The sequence below is a fragment of the Trachurus japonicus genome, chromosome 8, assembly GCF_045865225.1.
Source record: "Trachurus japonicus isolate A0001 chromosome 8, Traja_1.0".
NCBI lineage: Eukaryota > Metazoa > Chordata > Actinopteri > Carangiformes > Carangidae > Trachurus > Trachurus japonicus.
In genome coordinates this window covers 2,397,684-2,417,339 of record NC_140914.1, presented here as the reverse complement: position 1 = coordinate 2,417,339, position 19,656 = coordinate 2,397,684, and the positions used below count along the sequence as shown (strand labels likewise).

The 19,656-nt window shown below is 44.1% G+C and overlaps 1 protein-coding gene across 1 annotated transcript in view; it reads left to right on the top strand.

Annotated features, from left to right (window-relative positions):
• Nucleotides 1-4,776: 4,776 nt before the first annotated feature.
• stx1b (syntaxin 1B) overlaps nt 4,777-19,656 on the top strand; it is a 62,742-nt gene continuing 47,862 nt past the window's right edge. Inside the window, exon 1 of the mRNA XM_085783314.1 lies at nt 4,777-5,035. Within this exon, the coding sequence (XP_085639440.1) occupies nt 5,006-5,035 (30 nt within the window). The 5' untranslated portion in view covers nt 4,777-5,005. The remainder of the gene's footprint in view (nt 5,036-19,656) is intronic.

Here is a 19,656-nt window from a genome sequence, read left to right as displayed (position 1 = left end):
GTTTAGATCAGCAGTGTGTCGTTAATTTGTCTAAATACCAGCTGTTTACAATTTTGTTTGGACGAATTTGGCGCTACTCAAGCTAGCTGTTGTGACCAACACACTTCCGGTTACTGTCACAAAACACCCGTTGCCCTTTACATACAGAAAACCATGACGATAGAATTTGTGCTTTTACTTTGAAATAGGAAGCTAACCTAGCCTCGATGTAGCTAGCTTGAACCAAAATAAACTGTCTTTGCTTGAACCCTCCGTTTTGACCGATCTCGTCCCGTTAGGGGCATTTGACCACTCAAGATGCCTTACCGGAGAGTTTTGTCAGCTCTGAGACGAAGATCGGCCCGCCGGTTTCTGTTTAGAGTTGCTGAAGAGTTTCTCTGATGACTTTAGGTGGAGGCAGGCTAACACTACCCATACACTTCCAGTGTTTGAGCTAAGCTAATTAGTGACTTTACGTGGCGGCAGGCTAACACTACCCATACACTTCCAGTGTTTGAGCTAAGCTAATTAGCAACTTTAGGTGGAGGCAGGCTAACACTACCCATACACTTCCAGTGTTTGAGCTAAGCTAATTAGCGACTTTAGGTGGAGGCAGGCTAACAGTACCTATACACTTCCAGCGTTTGAGCTAAGCTAATTAGCGACTTTAGGTGGAGGCAGGCTAACACTACCCATACACTTCCAGTGTTTGAGCTAAGCTAATTAGCGACTTTAGGTGAAGGCAGGCTAACAGTACCTATACACTTCCAGCGTTTGAGCTAAGCTAATTAGTGACTTTAGGTGGAGGCAGGCTAACACTACCCATACACTTCCAGTGTTTGAGCTAAGCTAATTACGGGCAATACGGCTCTATCTCCCTTGTTACTGCACGCACAGTCGAAAGGATGGTGTCTATCTGCTGGTCATGGACTCGGGAGTGAGGCAAGACACGGAAAAAAAATGTTGGCGAATCACTTTAACCATCACAATTACTCTGGAGCTTTAATGAAGAAAAAATGTTAAAATGTAGCATAGCCACGGGAGAAATCCTACTTAGTTCCTCTTTAAAGGTGTCTGAAAACATTTTTCCACCTGTATATTATGACGGCACCACTGTCGTGTTCAGATGACGTTAAAACTGAATGACTTTACTCCCGTCCACACAGAAACAGATTTATTTTCTTCTTTGTTCTTTAATGAAAGACTTTTTTTTTTTTTTTACATAAACACGACATCGTTTCTAGAACGACTCTAAACGCTGTCGTACACACACCGGGCCTGTGTGTGGCGCTGTAACGCTGTTGTTGCTACAGGTGAAAGAGGCGGGGCTATGACATCATTGTTCAGAAGAAGATCTGCTTTGTCGACATGGAAACGCTGGGGCGTTATTCACTCTGTTTTAGGGCCCAAGACGCCGTTTCCATGGGGACAAAACGACAATGACATCATCACATTGTGTTGTGTAAAAAAAAAAATTTTGCACTCGTAACATTTTTCTGCAGAATTGTGACAATCGGTTGTTTCCACGGCAACTCTCCTGCTGAGTCTGCACACACACACACACACACACACAGATTCAGAATCAGTTCTAAAACTCAAGTTTCTATTAAAATATCAAAACTTCACTGTTGAAACGTTTCTGCTTTTTAAACTTTAAAAACTTTTCTCGACACTTTTTCTTTGAGAGTAAATTTAAGTTGGTTAAAATTCATGTTTGACTTTATTCTCTGAAGCAGCTCAGCCAGGTAACCAATCAATCAACCAACCAATCAATCAATCAATCAATCAATCAATCAATCAATCAATCCAAACCAGAAACAAGACAACGGTCCAGTTAGATGTTCGGAGGAAACAGGAAGCTGCTGCTGCTTCACTGGGTCGACACGTCACTGTGAGTTTATTCATAAATTAGAAGAAAAATATTAATAATAATAACAAATGACCAGATTAAATCAAAACACGTAGTTATAATAAAAGCTGAGCTGGGATCAGTTTGGTTTATCGATCCCCTGCGTCGCCTTCAGGCTCCTCAGCCCTGAGTCTGGACTCTCAGGCTCCTCAACCTTCATATTCACATTCCTCTGAAGAGTCTGTGGGTCAAACATAAATATATATATAATAAATGTTATAATGTAATAAATATATGTAATATATATAATAACTGTCTCCATGGTGACGGCCGGCAGCTTCTCCTCCTGTTTGTTCTGGACCTGAAGGACACGACAACAGAACCTGAACCTGGTGAATTATTGATGAGACTCCAGATCTCCTTTCCTCCAAGAAAAACCTCTTCACTTCTCAGAGTGGAGGGGGTCGAGCCCTCCCCTCTCCAGCTCATCTCCCCCATTAGTCTACCTGCCAGCCCATAGGGCCCCATTGTGAACCCGGAAATGTTGAGTACCCCAAAGTTTTATGTTAGAAATATATAGTAGGCTATGGGTCCCCAGTATTCAAAAACTGCCGGATGCTAACTTATATATATTGGGCAATTAGCATAACAGACATAATTAGCATAAATTAGCATAATTGCCTATATGGGCAATATTTCAACAACTGCTTGGCTGATCTGGGCAATATTGGAGTGGTTTTAGGGGTTATTGATGATACTGAATCCATTTCTGACATTTTCAAAATTCAAAATGGCTGTCTAAACCGGAAGTGACCAGATTTTAACCGCCAGTGGGCCAATTTTGATGGATTTCAAAATCTGGTCACTTCCGGTTTAGACAGCCATTTTGAATTTTGAAAATGTCAGAAATGGATTCAGCATCATCAATAACCCCTAAAACCACTCCAATATTGCCCAGATCAGCCAAGTCAATTTTGTTGAAATATTGCCCATATAGGCAAAATATGCTAATTTATGCTAATTATGTCTGTTATGCTAATTGCCCAATATATATAAGTTAGCATCCGGCAGTTTCTGAATACTGGGGACCCATACTATATATTTCTAACATAAAACTCAACATTTCCGGGTACTCATTGTTGGCAAGTAGACTACCTACATTAAATATTACATATTATATATAAGGATGTATGTAGCATATTTTTATTTTTGTAATTATATATTTATATAGATATTTATGAAGTGTATGGTATATATTTATATAGGTGTATTATGTAGTTATAAGGATATCTGTGTAGTTACAAACTGAAGAGTAGTTAAAAAGGGGTGGGAAATTAAAAAGGTTTTGTACTTCTTCCCACTCCTTTTTCGAACAATGTGCAGTGTTTTGTTATGTCTTGGCTTTTTCTTTTCTTTTCTTTCTTTTGTATGTAGCCTACAAATAGTTACATTTTTGTATACATGTTCGAAATAAAATTCATTCATTCATTCAAAACTCCATTTTAACATCTCAGAGTGAAAACACACACACGACCTGACAGGAAGTCAGTCGCGTATTTTCACAATAAAACCAGGGTTTCATTTGGAAATGTGTGTGTTTGGATCCTGAACGTCTCATAGTCTTGTCCAATCACAGGACTTCCTGTCAGTGACATCACAGCTCAGAGCCAATCAGAGCAGCAGGATCACCTGAGCTGTTCCATGATGAGTCAAACTTTATTGATCAGTAATTAATCAATGGAACTAAAGATGGAAATTAGCTGTTGGCTATAATCTTGCATATTTACATTTATATGTCCATTAAAGGGATAATTCACCCAAAATTTAAATTTTCTTGAAGCTCCTCTTCCCGGTTCGTCAAATTTGGACGGACCAGGAAGAGAAGCTTCCGTTACAAACAAGCTTGAAATATAGACGTATTTAATTTTTTTCGGGACAGTTTCGCATGTCGGGGCTTCAATACAAGACGGACATTACATACGAGCAGCATGGAGGTATCTGGATGTTTTTTGGTGTGTCTTTTTGTTACGAAGACAGTTGGTATCCATTTGCAACCGTCATATGGACATGCACTGCTACGCCGAGACCCCCTGTAACTCAGAGAAGCCACGGAGGACTCTGAAACTTCTCCCAGCCCTTAATAGTCCACATGAGGGGGAGTAGCTAGATAATGAGTAATAATAATGAAATTTGAATTTTGGGATGAACTATCCCTTTAACATGTAGCTATTGTTCCTTTTTTTTAAATAAATAAACTAAAAACTTAATCAATGAATAATTAATGATCGACACATTAACTAATTAATGAATGAATGAGAACATAAAACATGAATCCACTGTTTTATTAATATTTACTGTCACGTATGTTCTCATGCCCCCCCTCCCCCTTCCCCCCTCCTCTTCCATATAAGGGCAGACAGAGTGAACAGCTTGCCCCCCCCCTTCCCCCCTCCCCTTCTTCTTCCTGATCCTCATTCACCTGAATCCAAACACACCTCCCTGCTGCAGAAGGAAGAAGGGAGGAGGGAGGGAATCTGACGCATGCGCACTGCCGCTCCATCCCCTCCGCATCTCCTCCCTCCCTCCCTCCCTCCCTCTCTCTTTTTCTGCAGCATCAGTACCACACTCCCCCCCCCCCCCCTCCCTCTCCCTCTCCCTCTCTCTCTCTCTCTCTCTCTCGGTCGGTGTCTTCCTGCCGCTGCTGCTGCTCTGCGCTGCGCGGCCACACTGCGACCGACCGCACCGCGGAGGAGGAAGAAGAAGAGGAGGAGGAAGAAGAAGCCGCGGACCGAAGTGGGGACAGTCAGATCCGGAGCGGCGAGTGGACAGAACCGAAAAAAAGAAAAGAAAAGAGGGAGAAAAAAAACACAACAACAACCAAAAAAGCCTCTCCACTATAGCTAAACCCGACGAGGAGGGGTTAGTCAGTCAGTCAGTCAGAGAGAAGCGGCAGCAGCAGAAGGCGGTGACGCGTCACTCCTCATCCACAAGAAGCAGCAGAAGCAGCAGAAGGAGAAGAAGGAGAAGAGAGAGAGAGAGAGAGATCTAGTCGGGGGGAATCTCGGAGCAGGAAAACGACGAACGAGGCGGTGTTGGAAGCCTCCCCCCCCCTCCTCACCCCCTCCCGGACCACAGGGCCGATTCTTCTCTCCGTCGTGTAGCAGCAGCAGCGGCAGCATGAAGGACCGTACGGCGGAACTGCGAAGCGTAAGATGGAGAATCATTTTCCTCCTCCTTTTCCTCCATCCATCCATCCTCCATGTCCCATCACCTCCTCCACCTCCTCCTCCCTCCTTCCCCTGCTCCTTTCCTCACCCTCTCCTCTTCCTCCTCTTCCCCCCCATCCTCCTCCTCCTCCTCCTCCTGCGCTGCGACGCTTCTCTCCTCCATGCTGTGAATACTGAGCGAAGTGAAGCTGCTTGTAGCGGCTTGTAGCTGCTCTGCTGGACTTTGTTGTTGGGTTTTGTGGTTCTGGAGGTCACGGTTACCGCCCGGACGCTCCGTGTGTGTGTGTGTGTGTGTGTGTGTGTGTGTGTGTGTGTGTGTGTGTGTGTGTGTGTGTGTGTGTGTGTGTGTGTGTGTGTGAGAGAGAGCGCGTGAGGCGGCTGAGACGCAGAGGCCTCTCCTCTCCTCCGCTGCTCATGATGATGGAGAGAGAGAGAGAGAGAGAGAGAGAGAGACGGTGGTGGAAAAAAAAACTGAAACCGCTCCATCCCATCCATGCTAATGTGGCGGGGGGGATGGATGCATGCACGCGTGCCTGGATGACCTGATAGGGTGGGGGGGAAGGAGGGGAGGGAGGGGGGGTTGTGGGGCTCTGAAATGAGCCGCGAACCAAAATGCAGTGATTTTTTTTTCTCCCCTCTCTCCTCTCTCTCTCTCTCTCTCCGAGGCCGCAGCGCTGCTTTTCCTTTTTCCGCGTGTGTCCTGCCGCTGCCGCTCCTTCCGCTCCTCCTGTCGCTACGGGTGAAGGTGGAGGGGGGGAGGGAGGAGGGGAGGGGGAGTAAAGGGGGGAGGGGAGGGGAGGGGAGGGGGGGCCTCACCCATTTTATGACTGTGGCTGCACCGGGGAACACGGAGGTCTGAGCAGCAGAGCGAACAGCTGATGGAGGCGGTTTGGGCGGATTGAGGAGGAGAGGAGAGGAGAGAGAAAAGGGGGATGATGGAGGAGGAGGGGGGGTGATAGAGGGGGGGAGTAAAGGAGGAGGGGGGGAGAGAGGGGGGGGGTCACATCAGTTGCTGAAACTCTGCAGCAGCTCCTTCTTCTCCTCCTCCTCGCGCCACCGCCACCGCCCGGGTTCAACCGGGTTCGCCTCAGACTGAGACGAAGTGACTGAATCTATTTATCTATCTATCTATCTATCTATCTATCTATCTATCTATCTATCTATCTATCTATCTATCTATCTATCTATCTATCTATCTATCTATCTATCCAACCATCCATCCATCCATCCATCCATCCATCCTCAACCTCAAAGCTTTTCGGATAAAATCACATCTTAAATCCATAAATTGATGATCCGTGTGTCTTTGGATTAAGAAACACAGAAAACTATAAAAGTCTTTGGTAACACTTTACAATAAGACCCCTTATCTATCTATCTATCTATCTATCTATCTATCTATCTATCTATCTATCTATCTATCTATCTATCTATCTATCTATCTATCTATCGTTCTATCTATCGTTCTACCTATCTATCTATGTGGTCAAGATATTTCTGAAGGGGGCAGAACTAATCAATATTAACTGATCAATAAATCAGCTGTTGAAGTGTGTGTGTGTGTGTGTGTGTGTGTGTGTGTGTGTGTGTGTGTGTGTGTGTCGCACTGCTGTCCATTCAAACCTCCGTCCTGATCCATCACTCCTTCTTCACCTCCCTCTCTTCGTCCCTTCATCCGTCTGTTAACAATCCTCCATCTTTACTCCTTCACACTTCACAGCTTCTCTTCCTCTCCCCTCATCCATCCATCCATCCATCCATCCATTCTTCTCTCTTCTACCATCTGCCTGCTTACTTTTATTTTCTCCTCTTCTCCTCGTTTTACCATCCATCCATCCATCCATCCATCCATCCATCCATCCATCCATCCATCCATCCAAACTTCATCATTCATCTCCTCTTCAACCTCTTTCCTCCATCTTCTTGCCTTGACTTCCTCCTTCATCCTCTCCCTCCTTCTTTCATCCATCCATCCGTCATCCATTCATCTACAGACACCAGGTGTAAAGGCAGCGTCTTGATCTACGAGGTGAAAGCTTAAGATCAGATCAGCTGATGAATGTGAACAGTTGAACAACTGAACAGTTGATAGACACGAACAGTTGAACAGTTGATAGACACGAATGGAAATTAGCATTGTTGCTATAATCCGGCACATTTACATGTTTTTATATGTACATTGATGTGCACTGTCCCACCCAAATAAATAAATAAGTAAGTAAGTAAAGAAAAGCTGAACAGTTGATCGACGTGAACAGTTGAACAACTGATAGACACGAACAGTTGATAGACACGAACAGTTGAACAGTTGAACAGCTGATAGACACGAACAGTTGAACAGTTGAACAGCTGATAGACACGAACAGTTGAACAGTTGAACAGCTGATAGACACGAACAGTTGAACAGTTGAACAGCTGATAGACACGAACAGTTGAACAGTTGAACAGTTGATAGACACGAACAGTTGAACAGTTGATAGACACGAACAGTTGAACAGTTGAACAGTTGATAGACACGAACAGTTGATAGACACGAACAGTTGAACAGTTGAACAGTTGATAGACACGAACAGTTGAACAGTTGATAGACACGAACAGTTGATAGACACGAACAGTTGAACAGTTGAACAGTTGAACAGTTGAACAGTTGATAGACACGAACAGTTGAACAGTTGAACAGTTGATAGACACGAACAGTTGAACAGTTGAACAGTTGAACAGCTGAACAGTTGATAGACACGAACAGTTGAACAGTTGATAGACACGAACAGTTGAACAGTTGAACAGTTGATAGACACGAACAGTTGAACAGCTGATAGACACGAACAGTTGAACAGTTGATAGACACGAACAGTTGATAGACACGAACAGTTGAACAGTTGAACAGTTGATAGACACGAACAGCTGAACAGTTGATAGACACGAACAGCTGAACAGTTGAACAGTTGATAGACACGAACAGTTGAACAGTTGAACAGTTGATAGACACGAACAGTTGATAGACACGAACAGTTGAACAGTTGATAGACACGAACAGTTGATAGACACGAACAGTTGATAGACACGAACAGTTGAACAGTTGAACAGTTGATAGACACGAACAGTTGAACAGTTGAACAGTTGATAGACACGAACAGTTGAACAGTTGATAGACACGAACAGTTGAACAGTTGAACAGTTGATAGACACGAACAGTTGAACAGTTGAACAGTTGATAGACACGAACAGTTGAACAGTTGATAGACACGAACAGTTGAACAGTTGAACAGTTGATAGACACGAACAGTTGAACAGTTGATAGACACGAACAGTTGAACAGTTGAACAGTTGATAGACACGAACAGTTGAACAGTTGAACAGTTGATAGACACGAACAGTTGAACAGTTGATAGACACGAACAGTTGAACAGTTGATAGACACGAACAGTTGAACAGTTGATAGACACGAACAGTTGAACAGTTGATAGACACGAACAGTTGAACAGCTGAACAGTTGATAGACACGACGAACAGTTGAACAGCTGATAGACACGACGAACAGTTGATAGACACGAACAGTTGAACAGTTGATAGACACGAACAGTTGAACAGTTGATAGACACGAACAGTTGATAGACACGAACAGTTGAACAGTTGATAGACACGAACAGTTGAACAGTTGAACAGTTGATAGACACGAACAGTTGATAGACACGAACAGTTGAACAGTTGAACAGTTGATAGACACGAACAGTTGAACAGTTGATAGACACGAACAGTTGAACAGTTGATAGACACGAACAGTTGATAGACACGAACAGTTGAACAGTTGATAGACACGAACAGTTGAACAGTTGATAGACACGAACAGTTGATAGACACGAACAGTTGAACAGTTGAACAGCTGATAGACACGAACAGTTGAACAGCTGATAGACACGAACAGTTGAACAGTTGAACAGCTGATAGACACGAACAGTTGAACAGTTGAACAGTTGATAGACACGAACAGTTGAACAGTTGATAGACACGAACAGCTGAACAGTTGATAGACACGAACAGCTGAACAGTTGATAGACACGAACAGTTGAACAGTTGAACAGTTGAACAGTTGATAGACACGAACAGTTGAACAGTTGATAGACACGAACAGTTGATAGACACGAACAGTTGAACAGTTGATAGACACGAACAGTTGAACAGTTGATAGACACGAACAGTTGAACAGTTGATAGACACGAACAGTTGAACAGTTGATAGACACGAACAGTTGAACAGTTGATAGACACGAACAGCTGAACAGTTGATAGACACGAACAGTTGAACAGTTGAACAGTTGATAGACACGAACAGTTGAACAGTTGATAGACACGAACAGTTGAACAGTTGAACAGTTGATAGACACGAACAGTTGAACAGTTGAACAGTTGATAGACACGAACAGCCGATTGTCCAGTCGTTGCCGTTAAGCCACAGAAGCTTGTTCACAGTTGAAGCTCACACCCCGCCAAAGTAAATGTCCTAATACGGCAGATAAATTACAAAATAAAAGCCCCGTATTTACAGCCAGCGCCCGATAATCAATGACACTATTGATCGGGAGCCATCGATGCTCCTGGCTGCGTGGTAACAGGTGAACGACATCCCTCCACTCATCCCGCTTTTCATTTTCATCTTCACCTCCTCACCTCCCTTCATCCCTCCATTATTTCACTCTCCACTCTTCTTCCTTCTGTTTCTCCTTTCATTCTTTCCTCCTCCTCCTTTTCTCTTTCCTCCTCCTTTTCCTTTTCCCACCCCCACCCCTCCACCTTCTTCCCGCCCTCATTCCTTCATCCATCCATCCATCCATCTCATTTCCCCTCCTCCATCCCTCCATCCAGACCAGTCTTCTCCTCTGTCCATCCTCAGCTGGAGTTAGTGTTCTGTCGCTCCTCCTCTGTGGCGGCCATGTTGGATGAGTGGCTCGTGTAATGAACAGCTGCTGCATCATCCAGCAGGAGCAGCGTTGTGTTTTTATGTAATTTACCACATCACCGTGACGATGACACCTCCTCCTCTTCCTCCTCTTCCTCCTCCTCTTCCTCCTCCTCTTCCTCCTCCTCCTCTTCTTCCTCCTCCTCTTTCTCTTCTTCCTCCTCCTCTTCTTCATCTTCCTCCTCTTCCTCTCTCCTCCTCTTCCTCCTCCTCCTCTTCCTCCTCTTTCTCTTCCCCCTCTTCCTCCTCCTCTTCATCCTCCTCCTCTCTCCTCCTCTTTCTCCTCTTCCTCTTCCCCCTCTTCCTCCTCCTCTTTCTATTTCTCTTCCCCCTCTTCCTCCTCCTCTTCATCCTCCTCCTCTCTCCTCCTCTTTCTCCTCTTTCTCTTCCCCCTCTTCCTCCTCCTCCTCCTCCTTCTCTTCCTCTCTTCTCCTTTTCCTCTTCCCCCTCTTCCTCCTCCTCTTCCTCTTTCTCTTCTTCCTCCTCCTCCTCCTCCTCTCTCCTCCTCCTCTTCCTCCTCCTCCTCTTTCTCTTCTTCCTCCTCTTCCTCTTTCTCTTCTTCCTCCTCCTCCTCCTCTTCCTCCTCGTCTTTCTCCCCCTCTTCCTCTTCTCTTCCTCCTCCTCTTTCTCTTCCTCCTCCTCTTCTCTTCCTCCTCCTCTTCCTCTTTCTCTTCTTCCTCCTCCTCCCCCTCTTCCTCCTCCTCCTCCTCTTCCTCCTCTTTCTCTTCCTCCTCTTCCTCTGTCCTCCTCTTCCTCATCTTCCTCCTCCTCCTCCTCTTCCTCCTCCTCTTCCTTTTTCTCCTCCCCATCCTTCTCTTTCTCTTCTTTCTCATCCTCCTCCTCTTTTTCTGCCTCCTCTTCCTCCTCTCCCCTCCTCCTCCTCCTCCTCTCCCACTTCATCTTTCTCCTCCTCCTCATCCTCTGCTTATTCTTCCCCCTCCTCCTCCTCTCTCCCCCTCCTCCTCATCCTCCTCTTTCTCTTCTTCCTCCTCCCTCTCTGCCTCCTTTTGTCCCCTCCTCCTCCTCCTCCTCCTCCTTTTCATCTTCCTCCTCCTACTTCCCCGCTTCTTCTGCCTCCTCCTCCTCCTCCTCAACATGAGTCTGACTTAACAAAATCCTGTACCATCAGAGCTCAGGCTGAAATAAAACTGTGTCATGTCCCTTTAATAATCACATGAGACTTCATATATACATTTATAGACGTATTATATAGACACGTGACGTCACCTATAGATAAATAATCCAGATGTGTCAGAGCTCATGATGCTAAACGAGGAGTTTTTACTATTTCCGAAAATAAACTCATTTGTAGGAAACCAAATCCTGCAAGTTGTTGGATGGTGTTGTCCAGGTGGTGGTGAGGGGGCGGGGCTTAGTTGTGACATCACAAAGTGACAGGAAGTCCTGACGGCTGGTTTTAAGGCTCAGTTTCTGAATACAGGCTGTGTGCATTTCTCTGTGGACTGAGGCTTTGATACTTTCACAGTGTTAATATAGAACCTAGAGCTGCTTTATAATCACACTACACATGGACATCTACCTTTATACTGTATGGAGCTTTAACACAAACATCTACCTTTATACTGTATGGAGCTTTAACACAAACATCTACCTTTATACTGTATGGAGCTTTAACACAAACATCTACCTTTATACTGTATGGAGCTTTAACACAAACACCTACCTTTATACTGTATGGAGCTTTAACACAAACATCTACCTTTATACTGTATGGAGCTTTAACACAAACATCTACCTTTATACTGTATGGAGCTTTAATACAAACATCTACCTTTATACTGTATGGAGCTTTAACACAAACATCTACCTTTATACCGTATGGAGCTTTAACACAAACATCTACCTTTATTCTGAAGGAGCTTTAACACAAACATCTACCTTTATACTGTAAGGAGCTTTAACACAAACATCTGCCTTTATACTGTATGGAGCTTTAAACTGTAGATGTAGATGTTATTACTGATAATGAATGAATGGTGTGTGAGTGATTGACAGGTTGTCAGGGCTGTGGCTCCTCCCACAGTCCAGTCCTGGTCCAGGTCCTGTAGTCCGTCCTGCAGCTGGTCCTGGACCAGAAAACGCTGCATCATTGTTCTGGCTGCAGCTCGAAGCCTCACGGTGTCTCTGCTGCTGCTGCTGCTGCTGCTGCTCTGCCCCACAATGCAACAAGGGGGTAACTCATTTTTTGTCAAAAGTGAGATTTTGACATTTTTGGGACTTTAAAGGTTCTACTACATCATGTGGATAAATATCTTGACTCAACGTTATCTTATTTGGGATATAGCCGGCTATTTGCGGGTGGTTTTCACACTAACTCCCAAAAACTGTGATGAAACAACAAGAGAACACAGTCACTAGAGTTACCTTTTTCTCTCTGTGTATAGGACGCACAACACACTGCAAAAACTCAAAATTTTACCAAGAATATTTGTCTTATTTCTAGTGAAAATGTCTCATTTCTAGTCAAAACAAATCTCATTATACCTAAAATAAGAAACATCACATAAAAAGTAGCTTATTTTTGACAGTTTTTACTTATTTCAAACATATTTTCACTTGAAATAAGTAGAATAATCTGATAGTGGAGCAAGTTTTTCTTTCTTATTACAAGCACCAAAAACCTGCTTTCACTGGCAGATTTTTCTACTTATTTCAAGTGAAAATTAGTTTGAAACAAGTGAAAATTGTCTAAAAACAAGTAAATTTTTAGGTGATGAGTCTTATTTAAAGTGGAAAGAGATTAGTTTTGAATAGAAATGTGACATTTTGACAAGAAATAAGACAGATATTCTTGGAAAGATTTTGAGTTTTTGCAGTGCAGGCCCTACTGTACAACAGGCTGCTACCATTTTAGAACCAATAGGAGTTAGTTTCCCCTTTCCTGTGTTGTATGGCCAGATTATATTTTGCCTCAATGCACAAACAGACAGAGGTAACTCTGAAATAAGGCTAAAATGTTAAGTTTGAGTTAAATATTTTCACACAGCTAGACTACTACTCGTTAAAGCAAGGATTTGACCAATTTTCAGAATCCTAAGTTCAATACAGTTGACTGGACAACAAAAATAGATATACTATATCCAAGGTTGGTCAGTGCCACTAAAAAAGCTTATAACATAGTCAGTTAACAAAGAGCATAGCAACAACATGATCATGTCATTTTAAAATGCATTTTAAGATTAAATAATTTCTTCAACCTCTTATGTATTTACTGTTAATGTTTAGTTTAGTTTTGTAGTTTTTTAGTGTCAATTCATTATTAAAATTTAAATGATTTCTGCAAAAATGAGCCTACTGTGTTGTTCTCTCTTGGCCCATTTTACCTGAACATTGCATCGTACCTCTAGAGGGAACATCCCCATACTTTAACTCTAATAATTCCAAAACAATTAGCCTATACTTTTCCAATTTTTTTTCACACAGAAACATTTAAGAGACCTACGTATGTCGATTTTTAAAAATATCAATGGATTTCATGCATAGCTTTTTTGATGGTCTTATTAATCGTTTACCAAAAAGTGGCCCATTTTACCTGACTTCACCACTTTAAACTCATTTTTCTCAGAACTGCACTCTGAGGAGTTTTACCCCTTTCTTCCTCGGTTGTAGGGCAGAGCTGCTGCTGCTGCTCTTCAGCGTCTGAATCTGGTCTGGGATCAGCTCAGCTTGTCTCATGGTGGACGATCAGGTCTCAGTGGGAGATAAATCCTCCATCATCTGTAACAGCAGAGATCTGGGCTGTGGTTCAGATCCAGCTGCAGCACATCTGGGTCTTTAACACGGGTTTATAGTGACACCTGTCGCTGTGTGTGTGTGTGTGTGTGTGTGTGTGTGTGTGTGTGTGCAGCAGTCACACAGTTATTTGTCTTTTATTCAGAGATTTAATCATTAACAGAGACAGAGACGCCTCACTGTGTCTCATTTCAGTCCTGCTGCTCATAACAGAAGGAGGAAACACACAGTTGTAATAATGAAATCATCTAATTTCTTCTCTGGCCAATCAGATCGCTCGATTCTGACTGCAGGTAGCTCACCTGTTCTGTTGTGTTGCGTTCACTTGCAGCGAGAAAAACACACACAAACATGAAAAGCCAACACGTGATGGTTCATGTGTTTTATTTCTTTAAAGGGATTTTGTCAAATCGCCCCATTGCCATAACCCCTATAGTCAAAGCAGTAGGTTCGTTACCTTTAATTGTCGGTGCAAGCTATTTTTAGAACGGCGGAGCAGAGCCGTGAGCTGCTCAGAGCTACGCTACGGAGGCTCATTATGGGATTTCTTGGTTTCCCTCATCAAACTCATCAAATACACAATCCAACAACTCCACAACGCTCTGGTGGACAAGTTGTGAGCTGCACATTCACCACGCTATGAGATAATAACACAACGTTACCACACAGAGTTGTTTTAGAGGGAAATACAGAGACTGATGATGAAAAACTGTCCCTGAAGGCAACACGCATCAGCGGTTTTGCATGAATTTCCCTCTAAAACAACTCTGTGTGGTAACGTTGTGTTATTATCTCATAGCGTGGTGAATGTGCAGGTCACAACTTGTCCACCAGAGCGTTGTGGAGTTGTTGGATTGTGTATTTGATGAGTCTGATGATGAGGGAAACCAAGAAATCCCATAATGAGCCTCCGTAGCGTAGCTCTGAGCAGCTCACGGCTCTGCTCCGCCGTTCTAAAAATAGCTTGCACCGACAATTAAAGGTAACAAACCTACTGCTATGACTATATAGGGATTATATGGCAATGGGCCAATTTGACAAAAAGTTGAACTATCCCTTTAAACATCTGCTGTGTCAGAGGTCACTGAGCTCTGAGTGACATCACAGCGTTCAACAGAGATCGGACCAATCAATGAGAAGAACAGAACAGAATAGAATAGAATAGAATAGAACAGAGTGTGTATTCTGCTTTGTTGCCCTGGAGGCAGCAGGTGTGTGTGTTTAGGGTTAGTGTTTGTTTGACTTTATTTACCCAGCACACACACACACACACACACACACACACACACACACACACACACACACACACACACACACACACACACACACACACACACACAGATGGTCGGCTGCTGCCTCTTGTTTCCCTCTGTAGTGACTTGTTGAAGGGCATCGAGCCGACACTTCCTGTCGTCTCTTTCAAAGTAAAGTTCAACCACCGTGGAGTTTGACTCGATCTGACTCCTCCCACTACTAGGGTTGTATAGTACCCGAACCCAAATACGTATTCGGAAGTACACAAATAATACTTTGATCCTGAATAGTTTTTCTCTCCGAAGTTTCTCCTCATTATTCGGGAGCTTTTAGGCAGGTGGCGCTAACGCAGCTTAACGTTGGTGCAACCGCCATAGAAGCACAACACCAGTAGAGCGCCTGTTTCATTTGTGTCTAGTTCACGTTAGGGTTGCTAAGAAACAGCAACTCCCAGCATGCATTGCATCACAGTAGACAGGAAGTGCTCAGCGATACTTCCAGGGTCACCGTTCAACAACTTAGCATTTTTCTCATAGACAATAATGGGAAAAGAAGCTAGCGGCTATAAAACGTGTCACAACCCCCAAGAAACGTCTGGTTTCTCTACCAGAATTTGATCCGTTCAGTCCGATTACGTTTGGAAAGTCTAGAAGAGCCGCACCATTCAATTATTCTATTCCCGTTCTAGTTAGCCCAGAGCTAAAGTGGAAGTTAGCCGGCTAGCTCGGCGTAGCACTAGCTCGGCTGAAGTCATTGCGCCCACTTCCGGTTTCTTCCCGAATACAAATCCGAAGTTATTTTTAAAGGTACATTGTGTAGGAATTCCTCCCATCTAGCGTTGCAGTTGTAGCTATATCTCAAGCAACTCAGTCGTATTTTTCATGCTGCATTCACGTGAAATTGGGCAGACGGCAGACGGACGACAGCCGCTGCACGTAACGGCATAAACAAGCCGCACCATTCAATTATTCTATTCCCGTTCTAGTTAGCCCAGAGCAGAGTCCTGCACAGGTCCAATTTTGGAAACCCGCGCCCGCCCCACCCGTAGGTTTTTCAGCCTGTGTCCCGACCCGTCTCGTGATTATTTTTGACTTCAACCCGGATCCGACCCGCCCGTCAATGTTAAGACCGGCTGCCCGTGAGATCACCGTCATCACCGGCAATAACGGGGGTATAGCCCCCGAGAAAAAAAGCCATACTCTTTACGTAATTCTTTTTTTAATGAAAGCAGGACACTTCAGCCTGTACATTGATCCCATCAGTGTGTTTGTAGCTTTTACCCAGAAGCTGAGCAGTCGAGCCATGACAGATTAAAATCCAATGGGAACGCTGTGAGCGGTCACATGAGCGGCCAAAGATTGTTTATTTACATCAAGATGGTTGCTACTATCAGAAAATCCCCGAATCATTAAAAAAAATGATTTGCTACGCTGGTTTGTGCAACTGCGCGTGAGTTTTTCTCTGTAGCCCTACACACATTCACCCACGTTCATTTGAGTTCCACCCGTGCCCGACCCGCTAATTTATACAAGACAGTTGATCCACCCGTTGAACACCGTTTTTGCGGGGATCCGACCCGTTGCAGGACTCTGGCCCAGAGCTAAAGCGGAAGTTAGCCGGCTAGCTTGGCGTAGCACTAGCTTGGCTGAAGTCAGTGCGCCCACTTCTGGTTTCTTCCCGAATACAAATCCTAAGTTTTTTTTAAAGCCCGAATCCGAATACAAATAGAGCACTGGCTGTACATCCCTAGTTTTACCCGACCTGACTCCGCCCCCTCAGCTACTGATGCTGCGTCACATAGCCTACAGTCTGAGCTGATCCGAGCTAACGGCAGCTAGCTGGTTTATCAGTGTGTGTGTGTGAGTGTGTGTGTGTGTGTGTGTGTGTGTGTGTGTGTGTGTGGCCTCCTTCAGCCAAGTCAAGGACGAATCCTCCGCCGCTGCAGCTGCACACGAGGTCACATCACATCCACTCACTGTGAATCAGCTGCTTCATCTTCATCACCGTCACTGTTCAAGGTGAAGAGAGCTGGAGATGATGAAGATGAAGATGGCTCTGCCCAAATGTCATCCATTCATTCATATCCTTTTTAAACCCAAAGTATTTTTCCTTTAACATTATTTATTACTTATTGTGAAGACAAAAAGACATCAGACCGTTTATTGATCCCACACATGGGAAGTTTGGACGTTACCGTGGTGACTGTTGTTCCTGAAGTCTGCAAGAAAAAACAACTAAACAAACATTACATTAAAAATTTAACAGTTAACAAGAAAGTGAAAGTAAAAAATAACATAGGAAGCCAGTATAAATATGCACAGTCATAATTCATAATTCTGTTTATAGCTGTATAATAATAATAATAGATATTGCTATCTGACAATATATCATAACACATACAATCATACATGTAATACAGTCCAACATAGATTGTAATAGTTCTAGTTACAGGTGAATCTAGTCATACATATTCATATTGTTTTCTTTATAAAGCCGTCCTGTGTGACTTGCCGACTTATTTGTGTTTTCTCTTGGCTCCTAAAGTCAACACCAGAAGCTGTAGTTTCAGACTCGATAGATTGATAATGTACGTTATTCCTCGTACGTGGTCTGTCTTTGGGGAAAGTGTCTTCAAAACATTCTCACCTTAGTCCTGGTATAAATTACAGAGTCATCTACTGATTAAATAAAGGTTAGATAAAATAAAAAATACATGTCAAACCATCCTATATAATAATCACATACTGTTATTATTATTCTCATCGTACTATTATTGTTCCACCATAATTATAGTTCTAGTTAAATATAAACATAAAGTCCCATATAGATACATAGGAACATCAGTGACGAAGACGTTTTCCATCCGTAGATGAACTAATGAAATGAGACGAGTCTTCGGTCCTCAGGAGCTCACACACACACTCCGCCTACGTAGTATTGAACCTGCAGTATCTGCTGACTGAAGACAATCCCCTGTGTGTGTGTGTGTGTGTGTGTGTGTGTGTGTGTGTGTGTGTGTGTGTGGGCAGATTGGTCAGTAGGAGGCTCGTCATGTGATTCATGGCAGCATCTCCATTTAATGGCCCTGAAATCGGCCCTGGCCTCTTTTGTGTGTGTTTTATCTGTGTGTGTGTGTATTTTATCTGTGTGTGTGTGTGTGTGTGTGTGTGTGTGTGTGTGTGTGTGTGTGTGTGTGTGTGTGTGTGTGTGTGCTCATCTATAATAGATGCGCCCCTCCCCCCTCCACAGCAGCGAGCAGCCTCGTAGCAGCAGCAGCAGCAAACCTCCTCTCAACCTCTGAGCTGATTCATTTCACTCATTCAACATCATCTGAACATTCATTCATTCATTCCCATCGTTCGGCCAATCAGAGCGCAGCGATGTCATCGGTCTCCGGCAGGACACGGTTCAGCGTGTGTGTAAGACATGACGGACGGACCATCGTCATCATCATCATCGTCGTGTTTCCTCGCGGCAGTGGGCCGATGGGAAACGTGGGCGAGGCAGCGATGATGATGCTGATGATGATGATGATGATGTCACAGGAAGTGGTTTTGTCAGAACCAGGAAGTGGCAGTTCAGGGTCGAACAACGAGGCGTTTTGTGGTGCGTTCAGGGGCAACCCGTAACTCGTGGTTTTCCGCGTTCACATGTCGGAAGTTACGGGTTTTTCCCAGGTAACGGGTCGGAACAACAGGAGTTACGGGAGGTTTCCTGGAACGCTACGAAGCCGTATAAGTCGTGACTTGAAGTCGTGACGTAAAGCAGAAGTAAGCGATCCGGTGGTTTTGGCTAATGCTGCGTTCCAGGCAGGCTTTTGAAACCGTAAATTACAGCTTCAAGTCACGACTTACGACTTTGTAGCGTTCCAGGCAACCCACTCGTGTTTCTCCGACCTGTTTTACCGGTGAAAGTCACTATAACGGCCACTCGTAACTTCTGACCCGTGAACTCGTACCAGATCGAACTGGTACGACTTCACAGGTCGGAAAAACACCAGTTACGAGTTGCCTTGAACGCACCATAACTTCTTGTCAGCAGATGGAGTTAGCAGCCCCCGCCCTCGTCATGGATCTATTGGTCCTCGTCCCTACGTCACCACATTCAGGCGCATCCCCTGGCTGCACACACAGAGAGGACTGCCCCTTTATGCCGTTCTCTCTCCTCATTGGATAAAACTTGTAGGATACAAGGAAAGTTTTCTCCTGGGCTCAGAGCAGAGCAGTAGTGGACCCTGGACAGACCCGTGTTTCAGACCAAACACTCTATAGAAGTGATTGCTGTCGGAAGATACAACTATTTAAGACTTAGATTAACACAAAAATATCACTTACTTCTGCTTTAACGGGTTAAAATCATAGACTGTAAACAGAATGGCCGTAGCACCGTGACGTGACCCATTGGTTTGGGGGAGTCTGTTTTGTGCCGCTACTACGGGGGTTTGAACTGCGCCATCTTGGATTTTAGGTGGAGTCTACTTGCCATATTTGGAGAGGTGCGGCGGCTAGCCAACTTAGAACCCGCCCACTGAACTCGAAGCAACCAATTAACGGCCGGTAAACTCTCTGTGAATCTGTCACTCAACGTAAATTATGCACAAATTTGAAGCCTAAACAACTAAAACGGTTGTGGTACAAA